The sequence below is a fragment of the Octopus bimaculoides genome, chromosome 3 (genome assembly GCF_046866305.1).
Source record: "Octopus bimaculoides isolate indiv1 chromosome 3, ASM4686630v1, whole genome shotgun sequence".
Taxonomy (NCBI): Eukaryota; Metazoa; Mollusca; class Cephalopoda; order Octopoda; family Octopodidae; genus Octopus; species Octopus bimaculoides.
In genome coordinates this window covers 86,614,439-86,634,396 of record NC_142930.1, presented here as the reverse complement: position 1 = coordinate 86,634,396, position 19,958 = coordinate 86,614,439, and the positions used below count along the sequence as shown (strand labels likewise).

The 19,958-nt window shown below is 38.0% G+C and overlaps 1 protein-coding gene across 1 annotated transcript; it reads right to left on the bottom strand.

Annotated features, from left to right (window-relative positions):
* Positions 1–545: 545 nt before the first annotated feature.
* LOC149136625 (uncharacterized) lies at positions 546–10,767 on the bottom strand. Its single transcript, XM_089348389.1, has 3 exons — positions 10,707–10,767; positions 1,188–1,599; positions 546–960 (listed from the first exon to the last, which is right to left on the bottom strand). The coding sequence occupies exons 1-3, from the start codon at positions 10,765–10,767 to the stop codon at positions 546–548; spliced, it is 888 nt and encodes a 295-aa protein (XP_089204515.1).
* Between the last annotated feature and the right edge of the window lie 9,191 nt (positions 10,768–19,958).

Here is a 19,958-nt window from a genome sequence, read left to right as displayed (position 1 = left end):
TTGAACTCAGAACGTAGCGGCAGACGAAATACCGCTAAGCATTTCGCCTGGCGCGCTAACGTTTCTGCCAGCTCGCCGCCTTTATGTGTGTATGTATGTATGTATGTATGTATGTATGTGTGTGTGTGTATGTATGTATGTATGAGAGTCAACGGCCATCCAATGTGTGTGTAATTACTGTGGGGGTCAAAAGTGTTTGCAAATTGTATATATTGATAAATTTATGCTTCAATATTTTCCAATATAATAACTATGTTACTCATTGTTCGATATGCAAATATATAAAGTAAATTCCTAGAGACGGAATCCAAATAATCATATTCTGGGGGGAAAATATGGATTTTTAAAAAAATTCAGGAAGAAATATGGGCCAAAAGAGTTTGCAAGACTCATTTATTCGAAATAAATAACATTTTTAAACATAATATAATTTGAAACATTGTTTCATTATGATAATAGTACCATATATTGATAACATATTACAAGAAAACAACAGTTATTGCTCAAATAACAATTAACAAAACAATACAAATTTATAAAACAATTTAACCCTTTATACGCTTTCCTCCATTCTTAATCAAATCCATCAGCCTTCTATCAACAGAGGATGTTAATTTATGCACTTGTTGAGGTGTGATTTCAGAAGATACCTCCTTGATCCTCTCCCAAATGTCTTTTTTACTGTTGAATTGATGCCCGTTTTCGTAAACCTTCCTCTTCAGAATCGACCAGAGGTTCTCTATCGGATTCAAATCCGGGCTCTGAGGTTGCCAGTCCATCAGACGTTCACCAGAGATCCCCTGGTCTGAAAGCCAAGCTTTTGTGAACCGAGAAGCGTGGCTTGGGGCATTGTCTTGTTGAATAATGAGATTCTGGTTGACAGCATCATTTGTGAATTCAACCAGGGCAATAAATTCTCTTCCAAAAACTCGCAGTAGTTCACAGAATTCATTTTGACACCTTCAGGGACAAGAAAAGGACCAACAATCTCACTTCCAATAATCCCAGCCCAAATCATCACTCCCCCTCCTCCCTGTTGATGTCTGAATCACAAGCGTGGGCTATTGCCTTTAAGAAGCCATCCTTTGGTCCAACCGTCGGGACCGTCGAGGGTTGCTCTAGCCTCGTCAGTCCAGAAAACATTTTGAAAATTGGTTTTCAAATATTTAGTGGCCTATGCTAGTCGCTTCTGACAGTTGATATCACTCAAAGGAGGACATTTTGTCGGTGTTCTCTGGTCGGCTATTTGTTTCAAAATCCGATTTCGGGTCCTTTTAGAGATGTCAGACACTCCTGCATGGTCGAAAATAGCTTTGCTTGTGCTGTGTGGGTTTGCTAGCACACTCCTCTTGATTTTTCTAAAATCTCGTGGTGAAGTCACCTTTGGTCTGCCACTTTTGTGCTTTTTTCTTCCATCTTTGCCGTCAATGACGAAACGTTTCACAGTTCGATGATCTCGTTTCAAAATTTTTGAAATTTCTAATGTAGACTTCTTTGTAGCAAGTAATTTAACAATTTCACCCTTCTCGCTATCTGTCAACATCTTTCCTTTAGCCATTATTAATAAATTTATGTTACCTGCATAAACTTTTGGCTCACCTGAAAAGAGGAAAATGTTTAACAATTATTAAATTCTGGGTTTTTTCGTAAAATGTAGTAATGAAAAAAAAAACAGAATGGCAACCAGCAAATGATGGAAGAGGTGAAACTAAAAAATAAAGAAATTGAGAAAAAATAGGTCTGCAAATTCTTTTGTCCCCCACAGTATGTATTTACTATATATCCTCATTTTTCTTACTAATTTTATATATTGTATATTTTTATAGTTTGCTCATTATATATATTTTTATGTATTCCATATCGTATATTTTATGTATATGTTGTTTATCAATATTTTTTATATATCATGCGTGTTTTTTTTTCTTCCTTATATTTATCTTACCAATACCATGTTTCAACAAAAGAATAAGTTTAAGACCACATGGATGCACCCTGTATCTAAAGAATGGCATATTCTGGATTACATCCTTGTTAGGGTACGTGACAGACGAGATGTGCAGTGTGTTCGTGGGCTGAGTGTTGGACTGAGCACCGCCTAGTACGTGCAAAAGTGAAATTAATCTCTTGCATGAAGTTTATGAACCGACTTCTCTGACACCACTTCAAAGCAGAGATGGTAAAGAACTTCGAGGGATTATGCGAAGGTAGCGAGAACACTTTGATGAACTTTTGCATCAGCAGTCTGTAGTTAGTAAGGATGTTCTCAATCTCATCCCTGAATTACCTGTGAAGGCGGCTCTCGCAGAACCACCAATGTTGGAAGAAGTTTGGGTGGCTCTCTCAAGGATGAATAATAGGAGGCCTCCGAGTATGGATGACATACATGCGGAGTTGTTACAGCATAACGGTGAGAAATTTCTGCAGCAGCTTTACTCTTTGTTTGGCAGGATGTGGGCTAGTGAATCTGTACCTGAGGACTGGAGAGATACAGTAATGGTGGTCTTATATAAAGGAAAGGGCAATTCGAGAATTCTATTTTTGAATCATTTTACAATCTATTTTTTTCCTAGTTAATTTTAGTTTATTTTCAGATCATTAAAATGGAATGTCAAGTTAAGAAAAATGAGCATTTTCAACACCTCCTTCTTTTTGCTTTTAATCAAGGTTCTAAGGCCGTAAAAGCTGCTCACGATATTTGTGCTGTGTATGGAGAGAGTGACATAGCTGAAAGAACTGCTCGTGAATGGTATGCCAAGTTCAAAAATGGAAATTTTGACCTCAAAGATGCATCTCGTTCTGGCCGTCCAGTTGAGTTCAATGAAGAGCAATTAAACCAACTGTTGCACGAAAATTCTCGTAAAACGATAAGGGAACTGGCAGAGAAAATGGAATGCTCCCACACTGCTATAGAGAAGTATCTTCACTCGATGGGAAAAGTTCAGAAGTATGGAGCATGGATTCCGCATGCTTTAAGTGACAAAAACAAAAATCAACGAGTCACAATCTCCGCTGGTTTGCTTGCTCGTCACCGCTCAATTCATGGACACAAACAATGATTTCTTTACTGAATCGTTACTGGCGACGAAAAATGGTGCCTGCACATCAATATGAAGCAGCGCAAGGAATGGCTTAGTCCCGGTACACAAGCGACACCGCGCGTGAAACAAGATCTTCATCCGCGTAAAACGATGTTGTGCGTATGGTGGGACTGGGAAGGGATTATCCATTACAAATTGCTTGAACGGAACCAAATGGTCAATGCGGAACTCTATGTTCAACAGATGGAACGAATCAACTCGGCTATTCAAGAGAAAAGACCTAATCAATACCATGGAGTTCTTCTGCTGCACGATAACGCCCGCAATCATATCACCAATATGACCAAGGAAGCCATTCAAACGCATGGCTGGGAAGTGCTGCCACGCCCGCCGTACTCTCCTGATTTGGCACCAATAGATTTCCACCTCTTTCGATCTCTTTCAAATGCTATGCGCGGAGTTTCGTTCAATACTGATGCAGAATTGAGAGCTTGGCTAGATTAATTTTTCGAGTCAAAATCGAGTGATTTCTACCAACGAGATATTGAAAATCTTGTTGAACGTTGGGAAGTTGTAAATAACAAGGGTGAATACATTATTGATTAATTAGTTGCTATTTTTTATCAAACCTTTTAAAAAATTTAAATTTAAAAAAACGGCGGAAACGTAGTTGCCAACCCAATACTTTATGCACAATTTTATTGTTTATAAATCATTCTTCCTCCTTCTCTCTCACTCTTCTCCTTACTCTCTTTTTCTTTCGTTCTTTGCCTTTCTCTTCAACTAATCACGTGAAAGCGTTACAGACAGGCTACGTAATGGAGAAAAACCTTAGCTTAAAAAGAAAAAAAATACGCATTTCACTCACCACCGATTCTTCACACTTCAACTAATTACGTGGAAGCGTTACGGACGGGCTACGTAACGGAGGAACAAGCAGAATTATTATAAGATTAACGCATTAAATCGATTATCAACTATATCTTCTGATGATATGCATGTTAGTATTTCAACACACTCTCTGAAGGTATGGTTGATAATCGATCTAATATGCATTAGGTTTTTATTATCGACTACTGAAATGATTGAATGAAATATCTAAAATACCATCCTTTTGTTTTCTGTTTGCTGTGACACTGTCGAACACGTATAGCCTTAATATGTATTAATATATTAATATACCACTGGAAACGTCATACTGATACGGAATTTTAACCTAACTATAATTCGAGTTTCAAGTTTCTATAGTAATATGTTGCATATTAGTGCATTTATACACACAAACACACACACACCTCCCCCCACACGTGTTTGTGTGTGTGTATGTGTGTGCGTGGGGGAGGGTTATATATACTTGTGAATGTATATTCTTTTATTTTGTTACTTGCTTTAGTCATTTGACTGCGGCCATGCTGGAGCACCGCCTTTAGTCGAAGAAATCGACTCCAGGACTTATTCTTTGTAAGCCTAGTACCTATTCTATCAGTCTCTTTTGCCGAACCGCTAAGTTACGGAGACGTAAACACATCAACATCGGTTATCAAGTGTTGGTGGGGCGGAATAAACACAAATACATACATACGTGTATATATATATATATATATATATATATATATATATATATATACGATGGACTTCTTTCAGTTTCCGTCAACCAAATCCACTCACAAGGCTTTGGTCGGCCCAAGGCTATAGTAGAAGACACTTGCGCAAGCTGCCATGCAGTGGGACTGAACCGGGAACCATGTGGTTGGTAAGCAAACTTCTTACTACTCACCCATACCTGCACTTATATAACATATGTATAATTCTATGTAGCCAATGGTATGTACAAGCATTTGGTTAACCTAAGGTTATGGTAGAAGACATGACTCATTGAAGGATTGAACCTGGAACTGTGTGGTTTTGAAATGTACTTCTTAACCAAATGCAGAATGGAAATGAGGGTGAAAGAAAAGGTGTGATAAAGATAGATAGAGAAAGAGAGAGAGAGGGGGGGGGGGGTAGGAAGAATGAGATGGGGAGGAAAAGGGACAAGGAGAGAGAGATTAGGGACAATTTCTGTGAATATGTTAGGTATGATCATGCTTTGTAAGTAGATGAAGCATATAGTGCATAAAGTAGGACTTTGAAGTGATATGAAATAGATAGAATCTATAGAAACCTCTATGTGAATATGACAGTTGATAGAACATATAAGTTTACTTTCCAACAGATAAGTATCGCACATACACACACACACACACACGTACATACAATGTTTGGATCTTTTTTCTCCTGCTTGGGACTTTTTTCACTGATACTGAATAAAGCTATAAAAGATGTGACAAACATATATTACTGAACTAATGACTCAACTAGTAGGCGTCTGACTTGAGGCTTACACTGTCAGAGTTGCCATGAGCAATGATTAATTCAGAGATATATAAATGAGAAACTTCAGAAAGAAAATGAAGAATATTAGAAATATATAAATGAAATCATGTGACATGAAGAAAGAAAAAAAAGAAGGCTTTCTCTAGCATATTTCTTTCTTTTTTTTTTTTTGTCAGTAAAATTTTAACCCAAATTTTGAGTAAGTAAATTAAAATGAATCTTATATTGAAAGTGAGAGTATTTATTTCATTGTACAAGAAAAATTGTTCTTAATACATTCTTCTCTGATCTCTTTTTACCCAGCATGCTTAGCAACATGACATCATAACATACATCAGAAATGTCAGCTGCTAGTTCAGTTCAAAATATTTTTTTCTTTTTGTATGTGTGTGATTTTTCTGTTTACTTTTTTTTTTAACAAAATCCACTTCATATTCTCTGAAGATACTTCTAAAGTGTAAAACTTCTTTTTTCTTCATTTTTTATTAAAAGCTGCCAAAAAATCTCAATTTTTTTTTTTATTGAAATTTTTTTTCCTCTTTACAAGTCTCAAAGGAATTTTAAGTCTCTTTTTTCTCCCTATAGGTTTATCCAAAGCAGAATGCAGAGAGCTCTCCAGTTGGCTTCTCTTTCTATCACCTTATAAACGTGCTTCTCCCCAGCATGTTTAGCAATAGCATCATGACACATATGTGGAAGTGGGTGTCAGCTGCCATTTTAGGTCCAAAATGTGTCTTGAAAGAATGTTTTGGTTTAACTTCATTATTTTTTTTTTTTTCCTAAAAGAAGTCTCTCAGTGTCTAAGAAGAAGAGAAAGACATTAAGCATCTTTAATAAGGTAAACTTTTTTTTCAGTTGACACAAATTTTAACCATGACTTTTTACATATATTTTTAGCATAAAACTTAAATCTAGTTCTTTTCATTATGAACATCGGTTGAATAGGTTTGCTAATTCATACATTTTTGTAATTGCTCCAGGTTTCTTAATGAATAGATCAGTTAAGGTTTTCTGTATACTTCAAAATTTAATGTTTTGGTTTTATTTCTAACCTCTCTCCTCACCTCCCTCTCTCTCTCACACACACACACAACACATAAAGAGAAGGGGCTGAGCTGTCAACTGATCACCACCCAGTTGTCTGCAACCTGAGAGTATCTACAGTAGGGACAATTCACAAAGTCCAGGGTGACATTCTGGTGGCTGATGGGATCAGAAACAGCACCAGTAACATGTACATGAATAAATATGTAAATCTAATTAAGAAGATATATCTACAGAGTTAGTACTAGTTCGAAAGCAACTAGGAATTAATATATAGACAGAGCACAAAGTTCCCCCCCTCTCTCTCTTTCACACTTTTCTCACTCATTCTCTCTCTTACTCTCTTAAAAAATGCATTCAAAGCATGTAATTGATAGAAACACTCTATTTTTGTTTCAGTTAGTATAATACACGTTTCAGTTGAATGAGATACTTATCTACTGTATTTCTGTTCTTCCTAGTTACTGACTATGTTTCTGATTTCATTTTTTTTTTATATCTGTAACATTTTCCATTTATACATGTATTTTAAGGAACATGTATTTTACAAACACAGGGATTGCACAAATGGCTTTCAAAATGTGTTTGTACACACAGAACCACCTTGACAAAATTTATTCTAACTCAAATCTTTCTTTATGTTGTAATTGAAATTTGTTGTTTTCTCTCAGAAAATTATTGTCATTCAAACCTTAAGTCTATGAACATTTGGAAGTAAACATATGCTGTTTAACTACATTCATTTAGTGCAACACTTAGGCTTGCAGCAGGAATATTCAGCAATCACTCAATATCACGATTCACTAGAATATTACCCATGTGATCAACAAAATCTAGCCAATCATGACTTCACGTTGAATAGGCTCCAGCAACATGCCTTTCTTTTGACTCACTTCCTTCTGACCAGTGTAAAAGTTGACTCACTATGACTGCTAGACTCACTTCCTATTGACCAGTGCAAAAGTTGACTCACTGTGACTACTAGACAGAGAGCTTTGGAATGCAGCAGAGAGGTCATTGACAGATATTGTTGGAATTGACCAACAGAAATGGCAGACAGCAGCTGACAACAGTCAGAGGACAAATGACCAAGAATGAAAACTCTCTCCATGTTTTGTTGTTTGTAACAACAATATTCATTTTGTATGTACAAAAGGAATAAATTGTTGTTTATCACAATCTCAACTGGCTTCAGTCTTCTTTTCCATACAGTTCATGAATTGTTTACCTTCTGGCATTACACAAGAATAAAAAACGACTTTTGTATATATATTTTACTGTTGTTGTCCCTCACATCTGTTTTCTTTTGCATCGATGGTCCTAACATGAAGGCTGCGTTTTTTCATCATGCTGGAAATGTCAACAACAGTAGAGAATATACTTATTTACAAGGCAGACTAATTCTGACTAAATAAGCGGTGTTTGGTGTTCTTCCTGTTACTTTATGGTCTTCCTCTTCCATAAGACATATATGAGGAGCTTACTTTCAAAACCGTTATAAGTGCATATTTGGTTAATTTCATGATAACCATTAAAACACAATCTACAAGCTGTTGGCTCCATGCACATGAACTTTTTTCCGTCAAACTGGGATAGATGTCATATAGACAGTAGGAAAATTTTAGTCTGCCAATCAAATTCAGATATATTCAAATTGTTGTTTTAAGCAATTGCTCAAAAGTCATTCTGATACATATATCTGGTTTGAAAGTAAACTTTTCATATATTAAATAATACTCAATATGAATGCCAGCATGTAATCTAACTCTAATAACAGTGGCAGTACATACATTGGATCCTGAAACACCAATGCCTGGGTACATATATGTTTATGTACACACACACACACACACATCTATATATTACACAGACATACACACATATTATTTCACTTAAGCATAATGATACTAATGACTCGGTGTTAGAACTCAATATACATATACTTCAGAATAAAGCATCAGTCAAGTACAGAGCAGTGATAAGAAATTGAATAAATGACAAGGGAACAAGAAATTATGTTAATGAACTTCATTAGCTCACACCTGTTTCTGCTATAAGATGCAATGTACTCAGAGTTGAGTGCTTGTGTATCACCCTATAGCCTCATCAGAGCTAGCTTCAAAAATGAAATGCAATTTTATTTGGGAAAGGATTTGCATTTTTATATATACATAGAAACCATTGCCATTGAAAACAGCATAAACATATGTATGAAATGAAGGAAGAAGTTTGGAGGGCAGAAACCCTTCCCAGAAAAAGTAGATTTAAATAAAATGTTATGTATTTATACATATATGTATCAAGATAGGTATATGAAGAACTTTGTGAATAACTAAAAAATGAAGTAAGTAAAAATGCACCTGGGAATAGAGACAGAGAGAAAGTGCCAGAATCCAAAACAATGAAAGAGAAACAGAAAAAGGATGCATTTATGAAGGTCATGAAAAGTTTTCTACATAAGGACCCTAGCAAGACTGACAATTAACAATTAACTGGCCAAAGAAAGAATAGACCAGGGAGACATGATACAGATAACAACAAGTGTATGTGCATGCACTCTTGTCATTCATTTAATTTCTCATATATATATATATATATATATATATATATATATATTTGTTTTGCAAGATTTTTGATGCACTCCCCATACACACACATGCACTTACAAAACAGACATACTTTGAGGGATACTCATGCGTAGACACATACAATAGGAATACAAAATACAAAATGGCTGATAGTTAGCAAGGTGGGACACACATAAGAAAGAAGAGAGCAAAGGACCACTGATGAGGTCACAGAAGTGTGACGAAAGAACTCTGGCCAAAATAGGATTAATGTAACGTAATATAAAGCTGAAGCAAATTAACACCAAATATACAGTGTGTGTGTTTTTATTGGCTAAACTGGCAATATGACCATCCCGAAGTACAACAACATATATATATATATATATATATATATATATAGTTACGATTGTTTTGACAAAGATCCTATTTTAGCATGCTAAATACGTCTCAGAATATATTTAATAACATTTATGCTGATTTAGATTTTATTTTTTATTTTTAACGAGTTCTTTATTAATCCTTAATACTTGAAATATTTCTTGCTATTTCAAGAAATTTATATCAACATAAATTTGATCATACACTTCATATAAATTAATCTTAAGTTATTTTGTTAACTATGTTATATAATTTGAGTTCTTTCTGTAAAATTATTAATAACGTAGGCAGATTTTGGGTGAAATAAGAAACGTCCTGCATTCCTACTAATATATTTCTGTTGTTCTTATGTCTTATATGCATTCAGCTTGACTGTCCCCAGTCCCTGATGATGATTAAAATAATATGTTTGGCTTTGCCAGCATGTTTCTGTCTGAAACGTATGTGTTGCATGTGTGATGCATTAATGCCCGGTTGCATGCATTTCGATATGTGCAATGAAACCCCTGTCTTCGTGTACTGAATAGATTTCAGTATGAGATACATTATGTATACATAAATACACACATATATGTGTGTACGTGTTTGTGTGTGTGTGTGTGTGTGTGTATGTGCCTGTGTGTGCACGTGTGAATATACATATGTATCTATGTATGTGTGACTTTGTGTTTATTTATGCATATATATGTGTGTGTATATATATTTATATTTATATTATATAACTCTATGTGTGTGTGAGTGTATAGATGTACATGCATACACACACACACACACACATATATATATATATACATATACACGCACGCACATATATATATACATATATGCGCACACACACACACACACATGTATGTGTGTGTGTGTGGATATGGCACACATGTATATGAGACACACATCATTTCAGTCACATGCATAGATTCCTTCACATAGAAACCGATGCACACATATAATATATATACATACATACTCTCTTTTTAGCTAATATGCATGCCTTCTAGAATTTTGTTGTAATTAAGTTATTGAAAAGCTCATATTATTGTAATAAAAAACATGAACGAAAAAACATATTAAATGAAAACATGAAAGGGATATTGGATGAAGAATAAGAAAATTGTAAAATGGTAAGGAAAATTGAATTTTTCTTTTAATTTTATCAATGTAATTTGTGGAATCTGAAAATACCTCACTACAGTCTGAAATCTATTCATCACAGTAATTTTGAAACATCTATAAAGCTGTAAAGAGCAAATTGTGATAATTCTAACATAGATTCCATATTATTAAATATAGTAGAGTTTACTTGCACGTATAAAGGTATAATTTAATTCTTTCTCTGCTTTCAGTCTTTGGATTGCAGTCATATTGGTCACTGTCAAGGATTTTAGTCAATTATTGAATCCAATGTATTGCATAGTACATATTTTATCAATTAGTATAAGAGCAGATAACCGCTCTGAAATGCATGCATCTAACAGTCTGGTTAGAAAGCGCCGTAAACAGTGCGTTTACACCTATCTGTTTACAGCTAAAATTTTCTCCATGACAAAATGCAGTGAATGGCTTTCTTGTGGGTTCGAATATGACTCAAGCTTATTCAAACTGGTAACAAATTTGTATATATATATATATATATATATATATATATATATATATATATGTATATATATATATATGTATATATATATATATGTATATATATATATATATGTATATATATATATATGTATATATATATATATATGTATATATATATATATTATCTTTTACTTGTTTCAGTCATTAGACACTGGCCATGCTGGAGCATTGCCTTGAAGAATTTTAGTAGAATGAATCAACCTTGGTACTTTCCTTAAAGCCCAGTACTTCTTTTTAAACTTAGTACTTTTTCTACCGATCTTTTTAATGGAAACACTAAGTTATGGGGACGCAAACGACTTCTTTCAGTTTCCGTCTACCAAATCCATTCACAAGGCAATAGTAGAAGGCACCAGCCCAAGGTGCCACACAGTGTGATTGAATTCGGAACTATGTGGTTAGGAAGCAAGCCTCTTATCACACAGCTACGTCTGTGCCTATATATATATATATATATATATATATATATATATATATATATATATATATATATATATGTATACATACACACACCACACACATACATATATCTGCAAGTATGTATGTATGCATAGCTCGCGATTGTGTCATTTTACAGCAGTAATGATTAAGTATTAGCTATTGACAAAGTCTATAAGCGTAGCGTTGGCTTCTATACCTTCTAAACCAGTGAGATTAACGTTCCTTTAAGGAACAAGGCCCTAAGCTACAATAGATATTTCAAATTAAATAAAAGAACATTTAAAAATAATTTTACTTTTAATTATAAACTAGAGTAAAGAGTTTGAAATGAATATTTCGATTTTGGTGCCGATTTCTTTTTATTTTCTTCGTGTGTATAATTACTTGATCAGTTTTCCTTTTGTTCGCCTGTGAAATGGGTTACAAATTTTTCCTTCACATGCTCGCATGGCTGAGGTACAAGTATAAAATTTGATCTAATATCTTGCTTTTTGAACAAAACAACAAATGAAGGTAGATGCACTTTCTCTTCACTCCATTGTGATATCAATGTGGATATTACGTATCTTCCAGCTGCGCCTCTCAGTATCTATAGGTTGATATATCACGTAAATTAGCTGCAAAAATGTATTAACTGCAGAGTTATTTTCGGACTTAGCGCGCCAGATTGAAGACATTTGAAAGGATACACTGAATGTAATATGTAGAACTTTACACGTGCTCCCTTTCGGGTTGACGTCTTGTGTCTAGTTCTGGAAATTTTATTTTATATATCGACAGACTACGCTGATGATCCTGCGGATATTTACTTATGTAAATTTTAACAGGTGAAACCATGGTACGTAGGTTAATCGTTTTTTTATTTAGTATTTTTTCATTTGTCTTGCCCTTTTACAGTCTGTTGTGTCGCTAAATTTTTACTGAGAACATATTTTTCGTGGTTAGATGATTCGGCATCTATTTCTAGCATATAGGAGTCCACTTTTGCTGGTCATTCCTCTTATTTTTGTACGTAATATAATTTTAATCTTTGGATTTTTTTAATATGCTAGACCACTGGTTTTAATTTATTAATATCAATTTCTACCCTTATTAATAAATTTTAAATAATGATGTTCTCAATTTCTACCCGTATTAATAAATTTTAAAAGGTTAATATATCACTATAAATATATACACACATATATACCTGTATACACTCAAGTTCACATAAACATCCCCCACACACATATAGACATATATATATATATGTGTGTGTGTGTGCTCAATGCACTTCTGTTAAAACTTGTCCAGTTCTTTATTGGTGTAGAAATTTGACTGAGACTCAGAGAAAATAGATACTGCGACCTGTTGAATAAGCCTGTCAAGAATTATTCTGCTTTCTATATTTCCTCCACTGCAAGAAGAAAATGCACCCAGACACCTCATATATCTGTTGTTATTTCACTAACCTCTGGTTCATTAATTCATGATGCATTGTAGGCACCTCTTTGAAAATGTATTCGTCCAAATAAATTCTGAAACAACAAAAAGTTTTCTTGTAACGATAAGTAAGAATATCTTGTAATTGCTGTAAATTGCTCAGATCCATTTCAATCAATGCAGGTGTAAAAATGAATAATGATTGCTCCTGCTTTGTTTCCCATACATTTCATGGTGGCTTTAATAAACGCTTTAAAAAGCAGCTTTGGCTGTATTTACAGTATATTCGCTACCACACTTCTGGTAAGTCTTCCAGCTTCAACTTCAAACTGCTTCATTCTCAATTACAGGCTTCTTTCAATTATAGTCACAAATCCTGAAATTTTGGAGGAAGGCGTTAGTCGATTACATCGACCACAGTATTTTCAATTGGTACTAATTTTGTCAACCCCGAAAGGACGAAAAACAAGCCCAATCTCTTCTTTTATACTCTAGGCACAAGGCCTGAAAGTTTGGGGGACGGCGCCAGTCGATTAGATCGAACCAGTACGCAACTGGTACTTGATTTATCGACTCGGAAAGGATGAAAGGCAAAGTCGACCTCGGCGGAATTTGAACTCAGAACGTAAAGACAAACAAAATACCGATTTCTTTATTACCCATAAAGGGCCATACAAAGAATTTTTCAGACATCACAAAGCATAAAGGCAGTACAAAACGCAAACATAAAATCGGAGTAATTAAAATAAATTGATAATATGCAAGAATGAAAAAAATGAGGCGCAATGTCCACTCGATCCCCAAAGTCGGGTGGTTACATTTATCCAGTTTTTCACTTTTACGTTCAACGTCATGTAAACATTTTAACGGTTTTGTAACTCAAAAAATTCAAACACTCGCGTTACCTTTCTTCCATTAACCGTTGTTACTTCCGTCCTTATCAACTGCAAATAATCAGTTCTAGTGGGTGGTATCTCCACCAACCATACCCGTTTCGTTATTATATTTTCACCAAGTTCTTCTATGCGCCCCCAGCAGCTTTCCTCAGGTATCAAAATGCATTTCTCAGCACATTTCTCTGGCATTTTCACTCTTATTATTTCCTCCAACCTCTCGACCCTTCTCTCCATCTGCTCGCAATTCTCGTACTTTATCAAAACCCCCTTGTAGTTCACATCTTTATCCGTTCTATCCTCCTCTTCTTGTACATTATTAGCTTCTAATTTTTTAAAAATCTCTTTTTTGTTTTCCGTTAACCGTTCCTTTGACTTATTTTTCCTTCGCTTTTTAGGGTTAGTAGCTCCATTTTCGTTCTTTGTTTTCTCTGTTTCACACTTCTGTCTCTCTTTTATTTCCTCAGTGTGGTCTACAATGTTTTCCTCCTCTGCTTGTGCTTTCTCTTGCTGTGGCTGTGTGAACTCATATAGGGGTCATTTGATCTTCATATGACCTCTCTCCCCGCATATATAACAATTTAGTTTTCTTCCCTCGACTACGACATTTAACGTTTTCTCGTCCTCCACTTCTATCTGGTAGGGAATTCTTTCTATGTCCTCGAATGCTGGCACAACGCTGATAGGACAGAGGTTCAAGCCCCCCACCCCTCAACCTGCATTGAAAGGTTTAAAAAAAAACGAAAAAATAGTGGCGATAAACACAAAAAATGAAAAAGTTGTGAAGTATATCAAAGCCCACCCAAGGGTAAGATATTTCAAGAGCGGCACAGAGGACGCTCAATACAGATATGCAAAGGTCTCAGAAGAAGACTTTGCAGAAAGTCTGTTTCAGGAACACGTTAGAAACAAACTAATAATTGACGTCTCCAACGACGTAAAAGAGGGCAGATTGATTGTCAGCCCGGCAGCCACCCCAAACCAGAGCCCGGTGGCAACCCCGAGAAAGAGCAATGCAGAAACGGAAGGAGGAGGGGAGGTTGGCAGACAAAAAGTGCCATGCTCCCTCTCACAACCGTAAGTCCTCATTTTCTACCTTTATTTTTTCAATGATTAAGTTGGGTAGTTTAAATGTGCGTGGAATGGGGTCGAAATGGAAACAGGCTTGTTTTCTGCACGACCTCATTTCACATAGAATAGATGTGGCTGTAATAACCGAGTCCAAGATGAAGGGACCTGAAGCGTTCTCGCCCCTCCTCAATGGTTACGAGAAATTTATTTCTCCGAGCCGGAGGGGAGGTGCAGGCGTGGCAGTCCTCATCAAGAAAAACTTGGATTTGCAGATACGTACTGTCTTTCTGGACCCAGAAGGTAGGCTGGTCGTCCTAGATGTGACACACGAAAGTAAGCAGTCCTTCAGGTTGGTGGCTGTCTACGCTCCTAACGAACACAGGCAGTCGGATTTTTTTCGGAACCTGGAGTACTTTCTATTGACGTCTAAAACCATAGTATTGTTAGGGGACTTCAACACTATTCTCGATGCGCGAGTTGATAGTGTAGGCTCCGCTGATAGGAAAGGAAATTCTTGCCTCAAAGGTCTACTAGAGAGCTTTAATCTAGTAGACCGTTACCGACTGGATGAGCCGAGCGTTCCACAGTGGACGTGGAGTAATAACGACGGCTCACGCAGATCGTATATAGATAGAATATTTGTTAAGGAAAGAGATAAGAATAGTTTTAGCTGTCCACATTTTTGCATTGTGCCTTACTCGGATCACAAACTTGTGACGTGTGAGGTGCATATAGATAAGTGTCATAGACAGGGACCCGGGTATTGGAAAATGAACAAGTCTATTTTGACTTGTGTAGCTTTTCGTACCCGGATTAAGGAGTTAGTGCAGAGGGCATTATGTGGCACCATCATTAATAATAGATGGTGGCACGCCCTCAAGAGAGCCATACGACTTGAGTCCATTAGATTTAGCAATCAGCTAAGTTTAGATAGGACTAGAATAGAGGGTGACTTAGTCAGGAGTCTAGATGAGGCAATGGAATCTGGCACCGCATCCAGAGTGACGGCGGCGAGAACGGTCTTGTATCGTCACCTCAATGCCAAACATGAAGGATGCCGAGTCAGAGCTAAGTTACGCGCTGGGAAACGAGAAGGTATCAACGCAGCCAGATGGGCTCGCCATGTGGAGAGTCAGAAGGGCAAGAAGTCCTGCATTGGGTCTTTAACTGACGGGCAGGGACGCAGGATCTATGGACAGGAGGAGATGCAAAAGGCCCTTCACCAGCATTTTGCTCGGGTGTTCGGGGAGAGCGGTCCGCTTGGGCGTGGGGAGCCCTTAAGGGACTTCCTAGCTGGCGGGCCTCGACTCTCGGCGCGCGATGCTGAATGCTGTGAAGGCCTGATCACTCCCGCGGAGGTAAGAGAGGTGCTGGCCGAGTGCGCTGGGGAAAAGTCTCCGGGACTGGATGGTCTGCCCTACGAGTTTTACCGAGCAATGCCGGACTTGTTTGGGGAGATTCTGGCAGGCGTCTATGCAAACGGGCAGCAGAATGGGAGAATTCCCAGTTCTGTAAGCCGGGGAGTTGTGACGCTGATACAGAAGGACCCAAGCAAGGGGGATAGCATTAGTAACTATAGGCCCATAACTCTACTCAACGTAGAGCTAAAGATTTTGGCCAAGGTGTTAGCTAAAAGGTTGACGGCGGTCGTGGAGAAGCTTGTCAGGAAGGCACAGACCTGTGCAATCCCAGGCAGGTCGATCCAGGACAATCTTCACCTTCTCCGCTACACCTTAGACAGGGTTGGGAAATTAGCTGGCAAAGGAGGGGCAGTGGTCCACTTAGACCAAAGTAAAGCATTCGATAGGGTCGACCATCGGTACCTCGAAGCGGCTGGGATAGGCCCGGGCTTTCGCGGGTGGATCTCCGCTATGTACAGCGGCATTAAGTCCACCGTCCAGATAAACGGTTACCTAACGGAGCCGTTTTCGATCAAGCGGTCTGTTCGTCAAGAGTGCCCCTTGTCTCCGGTCCTGTATGTTTTGGTCCTGGAGCCATTGCTGCGGAGGCTGGAGAAGTTGGGTGGCAACCCTAATGAGATCGGATGCGGTAAGTTTACTTCTGCGTATGCGGACGACGTCACTCTCATCGTGTCTGAGGAAGCACAACTACCTCGAGTAGAAGATGCTCTCCGAAGATACGAAGCGGTGGCAGGAGCAAAAGTTAACAAGGACAAGTCCATCGGTCTGCGCCTCGGCACCTGGAGGAACAGGCCGTTATCGTCCAGTGTCGTTGGACACTGGACAGATGGTCCTGTTAAGTTGCTTGGAGTCTGGTTCGGTTCAGACTCACAGACGGAGAAGAATTGGAGCGAGGTAGTAAACAAGGTGGAGGCCATAATCCGGAAGTGGTCCGGGCGGTCTCTGTCCTTGAAGGGTAGAGCGGAGGTGGTGCAGATGTTTATAGCATCTGTAATCACCTACCGCCTGTCCGTTGTGCCTTGCCCCGATTTTTGGCTAAACAAGCTGGTACGACTCCTCTTCCGCTTTTTGTGGAGGGGGGAAAAGCCACTTGTGAGGCGCTCCGTATGCTGCCAAGAACCGCTAAAGGGTGGTTTGGGGATGCCCTGGCTAATGATGCGCAGACATGCGTTGAGGCTGAGACATCTCTGGTGCCACCTGGAGGGTGATAAGGTGTGGAGTCCGTTGGCGGAGGAGTTCTTGCCGCGACCGGCCTTGCTGGAACGATTTAAACCCGGTCTCATTAGAAGATGTAATCTGACTTTATGGCAGAAGGAGTGCCGTCAGGCACTCTGGTCTATCCACAAGACGGGCAAGGCTGGCTGCGGGAATACCACCTCGGTATTCTACAGACGGCTAGTGGAGGAGGGAAACGATGACGTCTTAGGAGGGGCTCTGGGGTTCGACGAGAACCAACTCGCCAACCTGTTTCGTAAGACCTTCAAGCCAGAGTACTTGGATAATTTCCAAAAATCTCTGACTTGGCAGAGTTACAGGAATGCTCTACCTGTTCGCGAAAAGTTATCCAGGCACGGTTTAGCAGTGCCACCGACATGTCCAAGATGCGAGCAGGACAGTGAAACTGTCCAGCACGCTCTCGTACATTGTCGGAAGCTCTCCGGCTTGATGATTTACGTGGAACACGTGTTGTCGCATCTGGGACGAGTACAGCTGTCGGCTGAGTCTATGATAAAGATGATACCGCCAACTGGACTATCAAAGGAAGGTGAGGCTTGTTTTCTCTGTACGGTAGCAGTATTGAAAGAGTGTATATGGAGGACGAGAATGGAAGGCATCGTGACAGGGTCCTACATATCCGGCCCTGGATTGCTGTTCTACTTCATATATCACCTGAAGAGCAAGATAGGGCTGGAAAAGAGAACCCTGTCAGAGAAAGTATATGAACGAAGATGGAAGGAAGTAGTGAAAAAGGTGGGTGTAAGTCACCTAAACTAATTATTGAGAAAATAAAAGGCAAACTGCTGGGCCTTATAGGCTTCCGGGTTGAAAAACCCAATCTCCCCTTCTTTTTATAGACATACATGTGTGTAGGTGTATGTATGGGTATGTGTGTGTGTGTGTATGTATGTATGTATGTATGTATGTATGTATATATGTGTATATATATATATATATTTATATAGATGTGTGTGGGTATGCATGCATATGTATGTCTGAATATTCAAAGTCATCGTTTTTTAAATTTTATAAAAACATCGTAAACATTTTTTAAAAAGAACTCATACATTTTGTACATCTGTTTGTAATTGTCTTTGTATCATCTATGTAAATTAGATCAATAGTGATCATAATAAAAATTTTACGACATTTCACGTTTTCTCGTCCTCCACTTCTATCTGGTAGGGAATTCTTTCTATGTTCTCGAATGTGGCCACATTTCGACTCCAAATCCCCACCGTTTGCACACTTTTGATTTCGCCACTGGTCCCAATTCCGGCTCCTCCTTGGTTGCAGCCAGCACTGTTGCAACCAACCACTCTGGTTTAATATCTGGTGTAACTCTGGGAATACGTATTTTCACACTTCTTCTTCCTCTATAACTTGGTAGTAATGCTATTTTTTCACTTCGTAAAATGTTGGTCGCATGCTTGGTTGCCTCTTCTGTAGTGGCGAACCTCACCTCAACCGTATAGAACTTTCTTCCTCTGTTGATGTACGTGGCTTCATTGACAATTTCACCCACGCACTCCTCGATTTCCTCTTCCGTCACCATTTCAATTTTACAGGTTTCGACAGCCTGTGTACGATACACTAGTCCTCAGAATTTTATTTTCTTTAGTCTCTTTTGGGGGACACAATTTGTATGAGTCTCCCTCAACTTCTATCAAATTCCTGCTTCTGGTCACCTCCTCCATATCCAACTTGATTAACTTGGTTTCTAGCGGCACTGGCTTCCTCACCGCAGTGGCCTTGGCATAGCTCTCCATACTGCAGACACTACCACTTGCCATAGCTGGGAAAAATTGCAGCAGCTCGCGTGAAACGTAACCGTAATAATTCCACAAAAATCACAATTATTTACCGAGACAGTTTTCACAAAGTAACACAACAGTATTCACAATAATTCACAGAGCCGTTATACCGCGAAGTAGTTCGCCCGGCGTGCTGACGTTTCTGCCAGCTTACCAACTTAAAACAAGCCCAATTTCGATGGAATTTGCATCCAGAACTTAAAGCCAGATGAAATGCTGTTAACATTTTGTCCAGCGTAGTAACGATTTTGGCAACTAGCTGACTTTAATTCCATACTTTTTAGCTCTGATTAGAAACCTTTTGCTCGGTAATCACTGTGATTTCATTGCAGACAGTGAAAAACAATAACTTCCAAGATCATATGGCAAAATTTCATTGTCAAGTAACACGTGGGAGCTCTGTTCAAGAAAGCTTTGGATGGCTCCTAAAATAACGGCAATTGGTAAAACTAAACAACATGCTTCTTCAAGTATCTTGGTAACGTATTAAACAGAAAAGCAACTTTTGATGGCGAAATTGAAAGCAGAATTCAGAAGTCATGGTTCTGTTTTCGAAATTACAATATTCGGTACACTCTGAACTTTATATATGTATAGTTATTTTCAAAACCTGAATTTTGTCTCTTTGTGAGTATTG